The sequence below is a fragment of the Corythoichthys intestinalis genome, chromosome 13, assembly GCF_030265065.1.
Source record: "Corythoichthys intestinalis isolate RoL2023-P3 chromosome 13, ASM3026506v1, whole genome shotgun sequence".
NCBI classification, from domain to species: Eukaryota; Metazoa; Chordata; class Actinopteri; order Syngnathiformes; family Syngnathidae; genus Corythoichthys; species Corythoichthys intestinalis.
Window position 1 is genome coordinate 38,897,976 of NC_080407.1, and position 17,983 is coordinate 38,915,958.

The 17,983-nt window shown below is 40.4% G+C and overlaps 1 protein-coding gene across 4 annotated transcripts in view; it reads left to right on the forward strand.

The window, feature by feature from the left end:
• Positions 1-17,983, forward strand: part of LOC130927687 (gastrula zinc finger protein XlCGF8.2DB-like) — a 33,325-nt gene extending 15,342 nt beyond the window's left edge. For 2 of the 4 annotated variants that reach the window (XM_057853652.1, XM_057853653.1), the window contains one exon: positions 8,463-9,929. In XM_057853652.1, the coding sequence (XP_057709635.1) occupies positions 8,463-9,451 (989 nt within the window). In that variant the 3' untranslated portion in view covers positions 9,452-9,929. Of the gene's footprint in view, positions 1-8,462; positions 9,930-15,138; positions 15,379-15,465 lie in introns of those variants that run through there. The other 2 variants (XM_057853654.1, XM_057853655.1) reach the window with 2 other exon arrangements.

Consider the following 17,983-nt stretch of genomic DNA (forward strand, 5'->3'; position numbering starts at 1 on the left):
AATCCTAGGGTCAACCCTGGATCCACTTGTATCCTTGCTCATTCCTCATGGGCAAAGGCCTCCAGTTCATTAACATTTTTGGGCTTGCGTGCTGTAACTGCCTTCTTCAAGTACCACCGAAGATTTTCAATGGGATTTAAGTATTGTGATTGCGATGGCCACTCCAGAATCTTCCAGCACTTTTTTTGCAACCAAGATGTGGTAGATGTTCAGGTATGCTTAGGATAATTGTCCTGTTGGAAGGTCCAACCTCACCCAAGCCTCAGCTTTGTCAATGACTGCATGAAATTTGAATCTAAGATTGAACTTAATTCATAATACCTCGCACACGCTGAAGATTCCCTGTAGCTGAAGAAGCAAAAATACCCCAGTGCATGACTGGCCCCCCACTGTGCTTCACAGTAGATAGGGTGTTCTTTTCTTTATAGGCATCATTCTTTCTCCTCCACACGTACCGTTGATCCATTGGCCCAAAAAGTTCGTTTGGTCTCATCACTCCAGAGAACAGTATCCCAAAACCTTTGTGGTTTGTCCACTTGGTTTCTGGCATACTTCTTGTGATTTGGAATCAGCGGGGCGGGGGGGGGCTGGCAGTTCTTGTATGGAACCCATCATTTTGCAGTGTGTGTTTTATTGTCTGGGATGAAACCTGAATACCTGCCTATGACATGTCCTGTCGTAGTTGCCTAGTTGTCACCTGGGTATTTTTCTCCACCTTTGGCTTCAGGTATCGCACAGCAGCTGCAGACATTCCTCTTTCTACCACGCCCAGGTAGCATTTCCACTGTGCCTTTAGCTTTAAACTTGCGGACTATGCTCCCAATAGTATCTCTTGAAACTTTTTAATCCTTTTGCTATCTTTTTATATCCATATCCTTGCTTATGGAGTGAAATGACCTCCTCTCTGAACTTTTTTTTTAACCAATCCTTGGGCTTCACTAAGTTGTAAAGATGTCATTAACTGCCAAGAAGAGTTATATGTCAGAGTCCTTTTAAATCTGCTTAATTGCTGCTCATTAGGGTCCCGTACACATCTACAGATGTTTTCATCAGCAGTTTGACAAAACCTGAAGGAAACCTTTTGTTCTTAAGAGTGGTGGACTTGGGTGGAGGGGGTTGAATAATTTTGTCAATGAGGTAATCACAGAAAAGCCATTAATTGGAATATTCCCAAAATAATTGTATTATTTCAGCTATATTTGTCTACTAGACATGTCATTATTTGATGTGATTATAAACAAGATGAAAAATGAATGTCAAACTTCCAAAAACACTTATCCACTGGGGGGGTTGAATAATTTTGAACACTCTCTGGGAATACGTCACAGGCAGTACAGTACCATAGTATTCTGTATAAAGTGTCAGTAAATTTCAACGCATGCTAATTGAAAAAACAGACATTTTTATGAATTTATAAAACCTCGCCGAACGCCTCGGTCAGGATGTAAAAAGTGGACGTCCAGGCAAAAGAGGACGTTTGGTTCAAACCTGGTCGATATGACAAAAATTGTTATCGCAATGAAAAAATGGATCAGTTAAAATCGATAATTATCATATTATTTCAGGGTTTTCCCTACATTTATCAGAGTGGCGCGCAGCGTCACACCTAGGGATGGGAATTGATAGGATTTTTACGATTCCGATTCCATTATCGATATTGCTTAACGATTCGATTCTTTATCGATTCTCTTATCGATTCTAATTTGGGGAAAAAGAACAAACGTTTTGATTGGCATCGAGTTTGTTTAATCAGAAGTCACAACCCTACAAACTCACAACGAGATCAAAAGAGGCCCAAAGCCTCAATGTTAACTGTGGCAATAAGTGGCAAATACACAAGAATGTGTAACATTTTACTGAAACATTTATCTAATAGAAATAAAAAATATTGGTATATATAGGCAGATAGGTTTTTGTTCTGCCTTTGGCAATATGTGTTAAAGCAGGGGTCCCCAAATTTTTTCCTGTGAGGGCCACATAACTTTTCCCTTCTCTGGTGAGGGGCCGGGGTCAGTTTGTTACAGAAAAAGTGTGACGATTGCAGAAGTGCATAAATGTAAAAAAATATTTTTCAGAGAGCCACAATCAAATAACCCTTTCTGGATTCTTTATAATAATAATAATAATTAATAATAAAAACACTATTAATTAAATAGATAATAACCAAATAACCCTCTCTGAATTCTTCAAGGAAAAGGCCAGAAAATAAATAACACGATTGAGAAAAAAAAAATAATTCAAAATGGCCGGACCAAATGTGGAGGCGGGCCGTATTTGGGCCGCGGGCCGCAGTTTGAGGACTGCTGGAGTGCGCATACACCCAAAGAAGAAATGCCGCATCCAAGTGAGTGAGAGAGGGAAACACTTCTACGAGCCTACGTTCTTTGTTAATGTTAATATCTACAGAGGCAACGCCTGTATGTATCATCTTTTGTGTTGTTGTTGTTGTGTTTCCACTCGCGATCGGACACTTAAATCCAGTTGTGTAGTGGTTTGAACGATGTGCTAATGCTAGCGAACGAATGCTAACCATACTGTTATTAGCAGCTAATCATCGCTGATTTACTTTGATGCAAACCTGTTTGTTATTGGGGACGAAATTGATTTGTTTCATTTCTATTCTTAGTTTCACTCTTCAAGTGATGGTTGAATAAAGTCAGCAAATTATACCAACGTCTTCTGCATCGTCATTTGGGAGTTTAGCTAGCTGTATAGCCGGGACTTTTATTTTTTATTTTTATAAAGAGGACTGAGCCTTAGCCTCTCTGTGAGGACAGCGCAATCATATTCCCTCCCGATGCAGTTATCTCCACCTTGCAATGACTGCAAGTCGCTTTGTTGTAATTTTTCCTCGTGAAGTGAAGACACACTTTCGAGCGTTTGAACCTACGTGCTGTCATTGTTATGCTTATGGCTGCAATGCTCGTGCTTACCCGTCGTAACCTTTCATTTTCACACTCTTTCCTGGTGAAGTGTAGTCAAACTTTGGAGCGAGTGGTTCTTGGCGCCATGCTAGTTTGATGCGTCTGGACAACAACACACGTCACGACGCAATACACGTCTTTAGGAATCGTTAAAGGGATCGTTAAGGCTTTTTCATTGTGATGTCGAGGCCTCGAAACACTCGGAACCGGTTCCGAATTGGAATCGGATTTCGATTCCCATCCCTAGTCACACCAAAGTATAAGCCGCTATTCCCTGCAAATAGGATATTTTTTGTGGGGGGGGCCTTTCAAACTAGCTATTAGAATTAGAGCTAATATTAGAATTTCCCCCTACTTGAAATGCGTCCGTTAACAGAAGGACTATTATTGTTGTGGTAATGTAGTACTATTCAATTCAATTTCAATGTATTCACACACATATTCAAAAAGTGTACATCATCTCCTAATGCTGAGCTAGGATCATGTGTGAGTCTGGTCTCCTAAAGAAGTTACTCAAAGCTTAGAGCCAGGAGCCTGCGTACATTAAGACAAGCATAAGAAAAATTATAAGAGCAGAAAGGGTGAATTGTCGCATATTATGGTATCCCCATGCAATAACATACAAACAATAACATTAAACACTAAATACAAACACACACACAAATAAATACTTCCATAGAAGAGAAGAATTTAAAACCTTTTTAGCATCGTTTCAAAGTTGGAGATGGATTTTAACCCTTTTAGCTTGTCATCGAGCTTATTCTAAATTAGGGCCAAATAAAAGAGAGAGAAAAAGGACGACGGCATGGAAGTCGTACTATTGCTAAGACAAAAAGGCCTATTATTATGAAGGGTAACGTAGCTGTAATTAGTTACGCGTTTTACGTACATCTACTGTAGCTGAGAGCTACGACATTAGCCTGGCTAATGAAATATTTCAAATAGATCTTTGTTATGGGTCTTTTTGGGGGAAAAATCTCATCTGTCGTGATATGACCCAATTTCTACATGGCACCACATGGTGAGGCTGTCCGACTCCGATGCAGCCCGCTGCCACAGCCTCAAAAAATCCTAGGGGGAAACCCTGGATTTATTCATTTGATTTATTATTGATACTTCATTTAGGGTCATTCTTGAGTCACTTCGTTTTCAGCAGAGGAGGGTAGAGTAGACAAAAATTTGACTCAAGTAAAAAGTATTTGGTGAAAAAAATACTCATGATTAAAATTGTAACTGCTTACTTTTTTTTTTTTTAATCGAGAAACAATAATAACAAAACTAGGCCTGCAAGCAGGACTGAACGGGCCCTCGCACTTTGGCGCAACTCGTACGTCACGCAGGTCGGGGTGGTGGCAGACAGTCCCCCTCTAATCATTAAAATGAGAACCTAAAATGCTTTAAACTCGCTTTTTTTGGGATGAGAAATTGTTTTGAGTTTTCAAGCATGCAATGGCCACAAATTCTGCTGCCACTAGTTGGCGCTACAGAGTCGATGCAAATGACCACTACTGGTCTCTTCAGGGTAAGACTCTGACCAAGCATGTGAAATTTGGAGCAGCTATCATGTATATCTGCCAAGTTATGACTGTTCAAAATGTGTGGACAGACAGAATGGTGACAGTCATTATCACTTTCCTGTTGGACCCTTCTGCTTAGAGGTGTGCAAAATTTCCGATTCTTAGAGTATTCGCGATTCAGCCGTGGAAGATTCGAGAACGATTCACAAACATCCAAATTCCGATTATTGAAATATGCCAAGTAAAGCGGAAGTACAACACACTCAGCGCGCCGCGCGGTAAATGAGCAACGGAGCGAGAGTAGCTAAACATCATGCTTCTCATTACCCGGCCCCTCGGGTAATGCCAATGCTCAACTCACGGCTCTAGCTCAACTCATGCCACGAGATAAAAAAACACAACAACACACCTGAAGCTGCTACAAAAGTATGTCATCCACAAAATGTTACGGTTGATATCATTTATATAAGACTAGATGCACTACGGTAGCAGTAGCGTTTGCAGCACATCTACAAAAAGCTAGATGCAGACGTAGTAAACGGCCGCCATCTTAAAGCAGTACACTTCTCTGCAAGGCTGTTGTAGCGAACCTTCCAAGCAAACCTAATTAACTTTTTATCTAAAATACTCCTAAATCGGTAAAATATTGACTTGAATCTATCTTTAAAATAGTTTTAAAACTTTCACATGTCGAAAGTTGACAAAAGGGAAATTATGGATTAACGGGAGCAATTTTAACAACTTTAACGGTTGATTCACAACATTAAATTAATTGAATGTAGTTTAAAGCTGCTGATACAGAATGGGGACTGGAGTTTTTTTATTTACTGTTATTTTTGTATATTTGTTTACTGCTATATGTTAACTTGATACTGAAATAGTAGTTTGGTTTAGCCTGAGAGTATTTTTGAACAATTTTGGAACTAATGTACAAAACATTAAAAAAAAAAAAAAAAAAAAAAAAAAAAGGGGGGGGGGGTGCATCAATAATCGTTTTAGAATCGAATCGGACCATCTGAATCGTAATCGTAATCGAATCGTTAGGTGCCCCAAGATTCCCAGCTCTATTTCTGCTTCAACCAAACCTCAATCATTTTCATCAGGCATCTGAACACATGTCTTAAGGCTTATGCAGGCCTTATGCAGGTTTGAGGTAGATTGGTTTTTTCCCTTGAGAGGAGGAGTGTGCCCCGTAAAAAAGGGCATTTCCTGTTCCCACTAGGAGACGCCAGGTACAAATGGTAAATTTTCAATCCAGTCCTGCTCAGGCTAGTATACCTCATACACATGCCAGATTTAAAATAGATTGAACGTTGTATGAGGGAGTTATCAGTAATTTTCCGAATTCGTTGTTTTGGCGAAAAAATGGCCTGACTTTGGCAACCCGCCCAGGTCAGGCCTGTGAATGAAAACACACCATTTTGATAACTTAGGATTTCATATGCCTCATGAACAGTCTCGCCAATTTTGAGGATGATCAAACTAATTCCCTAGGTGCCAAGGTCTCAAATGTGCCCACTGTAAATCGATAAAAATTTCACATTCAATCCAAAATACCCGATTTCCTGTTGGGTTTGGAATACGCACGCAAGAGACTTTTTGGAGCAGTTTTGTACAACGTATTGACTCTCTGAATTTCATCCCTCTACGTTGAAAAAACCTAAATGGAGAGGCATTTTTCAAAATTTCAAGGGGGCGCCACTGAGCCATTTTGTTACATGTTTTCGTAACGTTGCAAGATTATCGAACGTTACGCAAAGCCGAATGTAAGTGCAAAGTTTTGTGAGTTTTCGTGCATGTTCAACCCTCCAAATGTAAACTCCTACTGTGAACTGATAAAAATTTCACATTCGATCCAGAATACCCGATTTCCTGTTGGGTTTGGAATAGGGTTCAAGAGAATTATTGAAGCAGTTCTGCAAAAGGTATCGACTCCCAAAATTTCATTGCTCTACGTTAAAAAAACATAATAGGAAATGCCTTTTTGAAAAATTCAAGGGGGCGCCACTGAGTCATTTTGTTACATTTTTTTGTAACGTCACAAGACTATTGAAATCCACGCAAAGCCGCATGTATGTGCAAAATTTGATGAGTTTTCGTGCATGTTCAGGCATCCAAATGTAAACTGTATGGATAAATGGATAAAAACTTCACATTCGATCCAATATACCCGATTTTCTGTTGGATTTGGAAAATGGGTGTAAGTGACTTTTTGGAGCAGTTTTGCATAAGGTATGGACTCCCCAAATTTCATTGCTCTACGTTGAAAAAACCCAATAGGAAAAGCCATTTTTAAAACTCCTTTCTGTCGCCACTAGTTGGCACTGAAGAGTTTATGCAAATGACCCCTACAAGACTCTTCAGGGTATGACTCTCAACAAGCACGGGAAGTTTGGCGCAGATATGTTGTATATCTGCCGAGCTATGACTGTTCAAAGTTTTTGGCGAGACAAATTGTTGACTGTCATTTTCACTTCCGATTTGGACCTCTCCCCTTCAACTAAACCTCAGTATTTTTCATCAGGCACCTGAACACATGTCATAAGGCTCCCCTGATGCAGGTTTGAGGTCAACGGATTTTTTTCCCTTGGAGGAGGAACCGGTCTCGTTAAAAAAAGCATTTCCTGTTCCCACTAGGGGTGCGCTACGCCTAATGGGAAATATTTCAATGCACTCATGTTAAAGGTGGGATGCCACACATACATGCCAGATATGGAAAAAGATTGAAGGTAATGTCAAGGAGCTATTAGTCATTTACTGAATTTCTCATTTTGCCGAAAAAATGGCCGACTTTGGCACCACGCCCAGGTGAGACCCGTGAATGAAAACGCACCATTTTAAAACTTAAGATCTCATATGTCTCCTGAACAGTCTCACTAGTTTTGAAGATGATCCAACTAACTCCCTCGGCGAAAAGGTCTCAAATGTGCACCCTGTAAATTGATAAAAAATTTATATTCAATCCAAAATACCCGATTTCCTGTTGGGTTTGGAATATGGGTTCAAGAGACTTTTTGGAGCAGTTTTGCACAAGGTATCAACCCCCCAAATTTCATTGCTCTACGTTAAAAAACCTAATAGGAAACGCCTTTTTTAAAAATTCAAGGGGGCGCCACTGAGCCCTTTTGTTACATTTTTTTGTAACGTCGCAAGATTATCGAAATCCACGCAAAGCCGCATGTATGTGCAAAATCTGGTGAGTTTTCGTGCATGTTCAGGCCTCCAACTGTGAACTGTACTACAAATGGATAAAAATTTCATATTCGATCCAAAATACCCGATTTTCTGTTGGATTTGAAAAATGGGTGTAAGAGACTTTTTGGAGCAGTTTTGCATAAGGTACGGACTTCCCAAATTTCATTGCTCTATGTTGAAAAAACCCAACAGGAAAGGCCTTTTTTAAAACTCCTTTCTGTCGCCACTAGTTGGCACTGTAGAGTTGATGCAAATGACCCCTACAAGACCCTTCAGGGTATGACTCTCAACAAGCACTGGAAGTTTGGCGCGGATATGTTGTATATCTGCTGAGTTATGACTGTTCAAAGTATTTTGCGAGACAAATTGTTGACGATCATTTTCACTTTCCTGTTTGGACCCCTCCGCTTCAACGAAACCTCAATATTTTTCATCAGGCGCCTGAAGACATGTCTTAAGGCTCCCCTGAAAAATTAATAAATAAATGAATAAATAAATAATAATAATCCTTTGCAAAACAATAGGGCCTTCGCACGCTTAGTGCTCGGGCCCTAATAATCCTTTTCAAAACAATAGGGCCTTCGCACGCTTAGTGCTCGGGCCCTAATAAATAAAATTGCTAGTGCTTGCGCCTGAAGGATGAGGGCGTGTCAGTTCACGATGACTAACAACCAATTGGTGCATAGTTGTCATGGGAATGACAGCCCGGAATGAATGTTACATGCGCGTATATACACTCACCCTCTCTCAGCCAGTCTATCCTCACGGCCTACCAGCCAGATAGAGGGTCTATAAAATATATCATTGGTCTTCTTGTGTCTTGCAGGTTTCAGCAAATATCTTGGTCCTGATACACAACAGCTAAAGAGAGAAGTACAACATCCAATCAAAAAGGAGGAGGTAGCGCTGCCATACGTTAAAGAGGAGGATGATATCACCATGTCGAGTGGTGAGCCCTCGAATGGCGAGGATGGTCCGAGTGAGGTTAGCAGAGGGACTGAGCCTCAAAGCGGCAGCAGCAGCTCAACAAAAGGACACATTTTCATTGCACCATCAGATAGAAAAGGCACCACGTCACATTCCCCTTTCAAAGATGGTGGTCAGAAGAAATCTCACGGTGACGGCCAACTCTGCAAATGCTCTCAGTGTGGGAAAACCTTTCCTAATAACTATGCTTGTCGTAAGCATATGAGGAGCCACACTGACGAAGAACCTTTTGTCTGCTCAGTTTGTGGTAAAAAATTCACTCAGAAGAGAAACTTAATAAGTCACGCTAGAACACACACTGGTGAAAAACCTTTTTCCTGCTCAGTTTGTGGAAAAAGATTCACTCAGACGAGCAACTTAAACACACACACAAGAACCCACACTGGTGAAAAACCTTTTTCCTGCTCAGTTTGTGGAAAAAGATTCACTCAGAAGGGCGCCTTAAACACACACACAAGAACCCACACTGGTGAAAAACCTTTTTCCTGCTCAGTTTGTGGTCACAGTTTCACTAACAAGAGAAACTTAGAAACACACACGAGAACCCACACCGGTGAAAAACCTTTTTGCTGCTCAGTTTGTGGTCAGGGATTCACTTCAAAGAAAATCTTAAAAGTACACACAAGAACCCACACTGGTGAAAAACCTTTTTCCTGCTCAGTTTGTGGTCAGGGATTCACTCACATTCACCACTTCAAAGTACACACAAGAACCCACACTGGTGAAAAACCTTTTTCCTGCTCATTTTGTGGTCAAAGATTCACTCAAATTCACCCCTTAAAAGTACACACAAGAATCCACTCTGGAGAAAACCTTTTTCTTGCTTAGTTTGTGGTCAAGGATTTGATCACAAGGCTCGGATTAAGAGACACGTGTGTGTTGATGTGAGAAGCAGTGGCCGATGACTCTTTTGCCTGTTATTCATGCTGCCTTCATCAGATTGTGCACACAGGACGATTGTATTCTGGAGAGCTTCCTCAAATCCTGTTGAGGATTGTCACTTGTATGATGTGGATCCACACTTTTGCCAAAAGTATTGGCTCACCTGATTTAACTCTCAAGTTGGGTGGCATTTTTATACAATACTCTCCCTCTTTCAAACTACACTTTTCAGAATTAATATTTGAAACAGTAGACCCCAAATTACAAAAATTCTAAATCATTCATCAATAATATAATTACATAAATATATAGAATTATGATTGACTTGCAAATATTTGTTTTTTGGGGGAGGGGTGATAATATATAATTTTAAAAGTTACTATTACTACTCTTGATTGACAGTGACATGTTACGACGGAGTAATGGGGCCAAATAAAGGGCGGGGGGGGGGGGGGGGAAATGACAACGAGATTGAAGTTATACTGTTACTACAAGAAAAAAAGTCATATTATTACGTAGGGGTAATGTAGCTTGTAGTGGACCAAAGATACACAAGGACACTGGTGTTTCAACTTAGGTGAACATTAAATTAAGTAAAGTCACAAAAGAAAACCAATATAACAAAATATCTTGGACCCAACATAAACGAGGCCAACATAACAAAAGGCTTCAACCAAACTGACCTGCAGACCCATTTCTGGGGCTCCTTAAATAAGGATAGACTCCTAACTACCACCTGAGGGAGGCATGACAACCAATTAAGCAAACAATGTCTTAACAACAGATGGAAAAATTACATACATTAACTTAGAATAATCATCAACTAATGTGCATTTAAATAATCAGTGAAAATTTTACCCCAAACCATATTTAAATCAACTTAAATATTCCCCCTCCAGAATAGTAGGTGCCAGATCTTTAACAGCTGTGGTCGCTACCTCAAATTAGAAGAAGAAAATAATCAGATCCCATAAGCATTCAAACAAACTTTAACCAAAGTGTACATGTCCAAAAGAATATCACATAAACAACTAAATCTTGAAACACTAAATGGTGGTGGTATTGGTAGCCACCACATAACTGAATAAGGGGCTACGCACTTTATGTACGTGTTCCTTAGCCGGGAGCTCCGACAAAGCATCAGTAAAATCCTTCCATGGATTATAATTTGATGTAGATGAGCTAAAAGATAATGGATTTCCTTGTTTTGGAAATTGATTCTAAAACACAGCCTCACGAGATGCTTTCATTATTGTTGACTTTAGTGGAAGTGGCAAAGCGCTACAGAAAGTACGTGGCTGCTTATTCAGCTACTTTACCCCGACGTAACAAGACGACTTTTTTTCCTCGTAGTAACAGTACGACCATAATCTCGTATAATCTCTATAATCTGTATAATCTCTTTATTTTGGCCTAATACTTTGTCATACAAATTGGACAGTGATGATTAAAATCGTTTGAGCTGTTAATCATTCTGGCCCCATCGATAAAAATCTCTCGACTTTGCTTCGAATTTTAAAGTGCTTGTACTTCACTGTGCTTGTTAATTTCATTCATTACAAACAATTTGTTTTTATTCTGTTTTAGCTTCCCCTCCCCTTTGTTCAAAACAAGCCTAATTATAATTCTAATATTATAACTCAAAACTTGGGTTGTAACTAAAACCGATACTTTGTTACCAAGTTGATTCTAACATTCAGAAAATGTGACGGGACTGCCTTTTCTGCAATACCCGAAGTATCGCCGCAGCAGATCTGGCCGCTTCTTTGGTGTGGCATGCGAGGCGAAACAAGTTGCCCGACAAGCTGTCACACCGCTAAAATGGAGGTTGTATATGAGCGCTTATATGGCAACCCACGCTTTACTAAAGAATGAGAAAAACAGTCAATGTACGCAACATGGCAGTGACATGTGCATTTACGTCATTAAAAGAAATACATATATACTGTATATAATATATATACAGTATATATATATATATATATATATATACACACACACACACATATATATGTATATACAGTGGGGAGAACAAGTATTTGATACATTGCTACACTATCAAATACTTGTTCTCCCCACTGTATATATGTGTATGTATATATATATATATATATATATATATATATATATATATATATATATATATATCAGAGGTTGCGCTAGACATTTTCGTTGTCTGTCATTTTGACTGACAGGGTCATAAAAATCCGGTCATAATCTATTTTTACCCGTCACTTAAATTTTTAAAATGATAATGATGACATATTCAATAGTATTTAGTTTTCATTCATTTTTAATTAATATTGTAACGCTTGCTTGGCGGCGAAAAATTAGACACGGAAGTCGTGGTATTTTTCTCCCTCTTTTTATTCTGCTTACCGCCAACAACACCAACAAAACAACAACTCCCTCCCCAAAGAAAAAGAGGCAACTATATAGACTCCGATCACCAACGTCACACAATGATCTTAATTGTGGTTGTCAGCCCAAAATCTTCTAAATATATATTAAATGCATCTTACCAGATATAAAATGACTACTACATAGTCTGTGGTGATCATTTGGTGCCCAGATTTCTTGTCGAATTACAGCAGTCCATCTCGCTCTCCTCTTCGGGTCTCTCAGAATACGGTAGAACTTCAAGTCTCTCCGTCTATCTTCTCTGTCACTGCAACCAACCGCCACACACGCCTTCACCATTTTGATTATTAATGTTAACGAGCAGAAAAACACGCTGTAATAGGAGGCATGTACGTAGCGGTAATGTGTAAACACGACGAGCTGACACACAATATGGCGGCTCCAGTTAGGGGGGCGGAGTTGTGACGTCATGTGATTGGGGTCTATACACAGGCGGCAATCTAGTCCACCAATTGGATGACGCGCTGGCACACCGGGTGCACCAATAAGAACCTCGCGTTGATGTGTCAATCACGGTGCCGCCGCCAGACCCCGGTGACGCTACAATAGTCTGACAGAATAGCCAACAACGTTATGCATTAAGAGAGACAATAGCTAATTAATATGCTCACTCGCCACCCTGTGGTCTGGGGTGTGAATTGCAACCTGTCAAAATGACGGACGGACTTCAGTTTTTTCCGTCACCGTTGTAAAAAACCGGTCAACGACGGAAAATATTCAGTTAACGCGACCCCTGATATATATATATATATATTAGAGCGGAAACTAATACTCAAGCAACTCGAGTAACTTGAGTTTAAAAACTGATCCGAGTAATTTTATTCACCTCGTGTAATCGTTTATTTTGACAGCTCTAAGCATCATGTTTTGCTCAGACTACTTTTGATGCGGGACAACGCGCTGATGTCGTAGAGGAAGAAGCAAAAAAAAAAAAAAAAAACTTACTGCAGCCAACAGCCGCTACAAACGACGCCGACATTGATAAATACTAGCCCGCACGATGCTACGTTGGTAGCAGGTAGCGTCTGATGAGTCTCATAGAGATCACAAGTATGTTGAACTAGATGCGAAATGAGAGACTCAGCCGCGTCTGGGCAGCGTTGGTAAACAGCCGCCATCTTAAAGCAGTAGAGCGCTAAGCGCTAATAAAGAGCGCTAAGCGCTAATAAATAAGATTAACGTTACGATGCGTGGCTAACGTGGCTTACATACAGGCTTTAACATAACATAGCGTTGTGGAGTGATGAGGGTGTAAAATAAAAACTAAAAAATGCTAACTATCAATTTTAGCTCAGTAGTCATTGCTGGATAAAACACCAAGTAGCACTGGTCCCTAATGTGCTCCAATACAGCCTGTATCATACATTTATTTTGAACACTGCAAAAACTCAAAATCCTATCAGGACTTACAGTTTAGACTAACTTAAAACTTAACTAGAACTTACTAAAATGGCTTGACACAAATAGAAATTCAATTGAAACACGTGGGAAAAAATCCTAACTTTTAAGTGATGTGTGTTATCAAGCGTAACAGCATTTTTAGGGATATATATACAGTGGTACCTCTACATACGATCACTTCGACACACGATCTTTTCGACATCCGACGTGAAATTTGAGCCGCCATTTGTTTCCAAATCCGACGAGTTGCTCGAAATACGACGACATGACAGCACTGCAAACGAACGCACGGTGGATTTTCTTGTGTGAGAAATCAACACAGTTTTCAAAAAAAGTTGATAAAGTTGGAGAAACAAGGAAAAAAGTGATGCTTACCTTTGAAATGAAGATGCAAGTTATAGAAAACTATGAGCTTGGGGTGCGCGTCCCTGAACTGGCTCAACAATACAGCTCCATGGTCCTCTTCCGACCACCGTTCGCCACTATTTATAAGTTAAGGTGACAATTATTATTGTGGTAACATTGCCAAGGAAATCGCCAGCTTCGTCACGTTTTTATCATTTATTTAAGAACTTATCCAACACAAAACACCCATTGTCTTAAGCAGTTGACTGCTCTCAAGAAAACGAAAGTATTATCTCTACCGCACCGACCTATCTCACTGAGACGTCAGCTTCGCGGTGCGTTCAGGGACAGTAAAAAGTGTCCGCCATATTAGAATCCGATTCGTTACATTATTTACAGGAATAATTATTAATTATTCTTCTTATTATTATATTATTCTGAATTATTTATTTATAACTTATTTGTTTTTCTATGTTTAATTGCCATTTGTAACAGTGCCAGCAGTATTTATTAAGAATTTAGTGTATGTTTTTAGGCTTTGGAACGAATTAATGGAATTATAATGTATTCCTATGGGGAAATCCTGCTCGACATACGACCATTTCGACTTACAAACAAGGTCCTGGAACGAATTAAATTCGTATGTAGAGGTACCACTGTATTTATATATGTATACAGTATATCAGCGGTCTCAAACCGACTCCACAAAGGGCCGCAGTGGGTCCTGGTTTTTGTTCCAACAGATCCAGCACAAACAGTTCAACCAATGAGGTTTCTACTAACATAAGCAGCACCTGATTGCAATCAACTGATTACACTTGTAAGAAACCAGATTGGTGAAAAGGTATTTGTCTCGTTTGGTTGGAATGAAATCCAGTACCCCCTGCGGCCCTTTGAGGACCGGTTTGAGACCACTGCAGTATATATATATATATATATATATATATTTTTTTTTTTTTTTTTTTTTTTTGAGTGAAAGCAGTGAATCTTTTTTTAATTATTAATTTTTAAATTGCTCTTCACCTAAAAATATATTTGTTTATCTGATTACTCGATTAATCGATAGAATTTTCAGTCGATTACTAAAATATTCGATAGCTGCAGTCCTAATATATATTGTATATATATACACACACACACACACACACACACACACGTACACATATACTGTATATACGAAATATAGTCCCATTCCTCCTTTGTTAGTGCCTCCGCCCATCCCTCCTGAGACCTGACCCTCCTTGGGCAGGTCCACGTGTTTTTATCTGATTACGGGTTGGGATGTCTGACGGGTGGAGTGACCACAGGTGTGGGCAATAACAATCAGCCATCTTTAAAAGCCAGTGGACGCCACCACCTCCTCGCCTGATCAACTCGTCTGCTTACCTCTGTCAGTTGCATCTCAACATTTTGAGTCACCCATTTGATTACTGTTTTTTTATAAACTATTTTTGCTCTTACCTCAGCGCTGATTGTCGGATTCCACGCCTGCCTCAGTTCTGAGCCCCCTCTTCGCCCCGGCTAGACTACTCCAACCCGCCTTCTGCCTTGGCTCTCATGTCATCAACTATCTTGTGTTCACCACTAAAATATCATTCATCTCAACCAGCTGACTGCTTGGGGATCCACCCCCGATCCCCCCCCCATGCTCATGCACCTCTAACATCCTTAAACAAGGTGGTTGTGGTCAACTCATCTAATCAGTGGTAAGCACAATGTTTTCTATATTTTACATTGACATTTAAGTAAAAAGTTTAACCGTCATTTGTAATGTTTACATTTTATGGCTGCAGGTTTAATTGACGGGAGAACTCTTAGGAGCGAAGTGTCCTTTCCCAAGGCCTTGCTTCTGAGGACCGCATCGCTGTGGCCAGCTCACAGCTTCCTGCTCTACGGGAAAGGCTGGAGAAGCCTCCCTCCACATCAGGGCCCCGGCATGGGTTCGTCCTTCCTCCAAACAGGACGGGACAGGCTCCTAAGTTGCGGCCGGGTAGACGACCTGCTAGTGCCACTGCCGTGCGGCCCATCGCTCCAGCAGCTCCTCCTGCTCCCCCAGCCCCTGCATCACTCCCCCAGGTCATTGTTCTATACCCTGGTGCAGGTGGGACCTCAGCTGCCCGTCTGGGCTCTAAAGGCCCAAGTACACCGCATGCGTGATCGTTGCGTTTCCGGTCCGACTCCGGTAAAAAATAGCGCCGGAGTCGATCCGTTCCCATTATATCCTATTGTTCAACGTATACCGGCCGCGTCAGTGCTCCGGCTTGACTGCGAACCACCTCCGGCGTGCCGCATGCCCGCCGGATGGTATAGGCTATTTTCTATTTTTGCCGGACATGCATCCGGCAAAATGGGCGGAGCTGGGCCTGGACGTAACAACCCAGGTGCCTAATCACGCTTTAAACACGAGCGAAGATGGATGATGAGCGCTTCATCATGGAGGTGGAAACCCACAAAATCATTTATGATGCAGCAGATCGTTACTATAAGGACACCATTAAAAGCGAAACTGCAAAGTGTCCTATTATGTGTGTTTTTCTGGCAATGATATCAAACACGACGTGCTAAGCAAAAAAAAAAAAAAAAAGAGCGTATCTGGAAGTGGTTCCACTGCAGAAATTCTCGTGCCCCCGCGCACAAACAATCTCGGTTTGTATACAGAGTCGAGGGGGAAAAGTACGAAAGAGAAAAAAGAGACACCCACAAGTTTCGACCTGGTGGTCTATTCAAGACATTTCTCTTTCTTTCCTACATTTCACTTGACTCTTCATAGAAAAAACAACAGTTTGCGCTGGCCACATGAATCTGCAGTGTTGAGACACCAATTCCAAGTACGCTGTTTTTTAGTTCGTGTCGAATATAATTCGCTATCCATTTTATAAATATGACAGATTATTTATCAGTTGTTTATAACAGCTCTATGAGATGTTATGTGCCATAAATTTTAAATGTGCACAAAGATATAAACGCACCGACACAACCAAGGGCATAATAGCCCCCCTTCCCTCCACACACGGAGTCCTGATCTCAACATGATGCAGTCAATCTGGAATTAAGAGACAGACACAACTAAAATATTGTAGCGTCGCCGGGGCTGTCATCGGTGGGTTAATTTATTTACCAACGCGGGGCTGTCATTGGTGTGCTGGTGCACCAGCGCGATGCTCCGATTGGTGGACTAGATAGCGTCAGTGTAAATACAGTGGGGAGAACAAGTATTTGATACACTGACAATGGCAGTGTATCAAATACTTGTTCTCCCCACTGTAGTTGTTGTTTTTGCATTGGTGAGGTGGCGGGAAGTTAATAAAGAAAAAGAGGAAAAAGGCGTTGAAGCTCGTGTGTTGTTTTCGCGGCCAAACTTCCGCTTAGCAAACGTTACATTATCAATATGCAAGGAAAAAAATGTGCTCTCTCTCTGCTTTTCTGATGAGTACATACTACAGACTCCGTGTGTTTGTCGTTGATTTAAATGGCACATTATCGCGCGCGATCACGCGAGAGCTCACGAGGGGACGGAGTTGGCGGACCGCAGCCGTGCAGCAGCCGGTATGATTTGCCTGTTTTTGACGGACTGCGTGACACGCAGGCAACACTGAACCGGACCGGAACCGCAACGATCACGCATGCAGTGTACTTGGGCCTTTACTCCTGTTGCCCCAGTGGCAGGCCAAAACTAAAGAGTTTGAATAAACTGTAAATATGTGAGCCCATTTATCCCACGAAAATGTAAATTCTATTACCCTTTTCCTGTGTATATATTATGTCATATTCAATTTTATATGACTAAGTACTGCATTATATTTGTATGTTATTTGCATGTTTTTATTTACCCAAATTTAATAGTGTCTTCATTAAGGTGCGTTATGTCCTGCATATCGTTTTGTAAATAAATACTGACTCACTGATTCTTTGTGCTAAACATATTTGTTAAGTAATATTAAGTAGTACTGGGTATTAAAGTAAACATGAAATTGTAATCTATGACTATATGTCATTTAAAGAGGAAAATTTAGACTGCATTTTGTACTGCTACTTCACTAGGCCCAGTACTTATTATACCATTTATAAACTATACATATTGACAAATGAAAATAGGTTAAGGAATGAAGTTGTCCGGATCGTGTAATTGTGGGCAATATTCAATGCCTTTATTGTCAACTGCTGCTACTTCACTTCAACTATTTGCACTGCCTGAACATAGGACTACCTCCTACATATTTTATATTTATTTAGATTTTATACTTTATTCTTGCAAGCCACTTTCGAGATTTTTTTTTCTTGTCCTGCACTGTAAAGGGAGATTTCATTGTA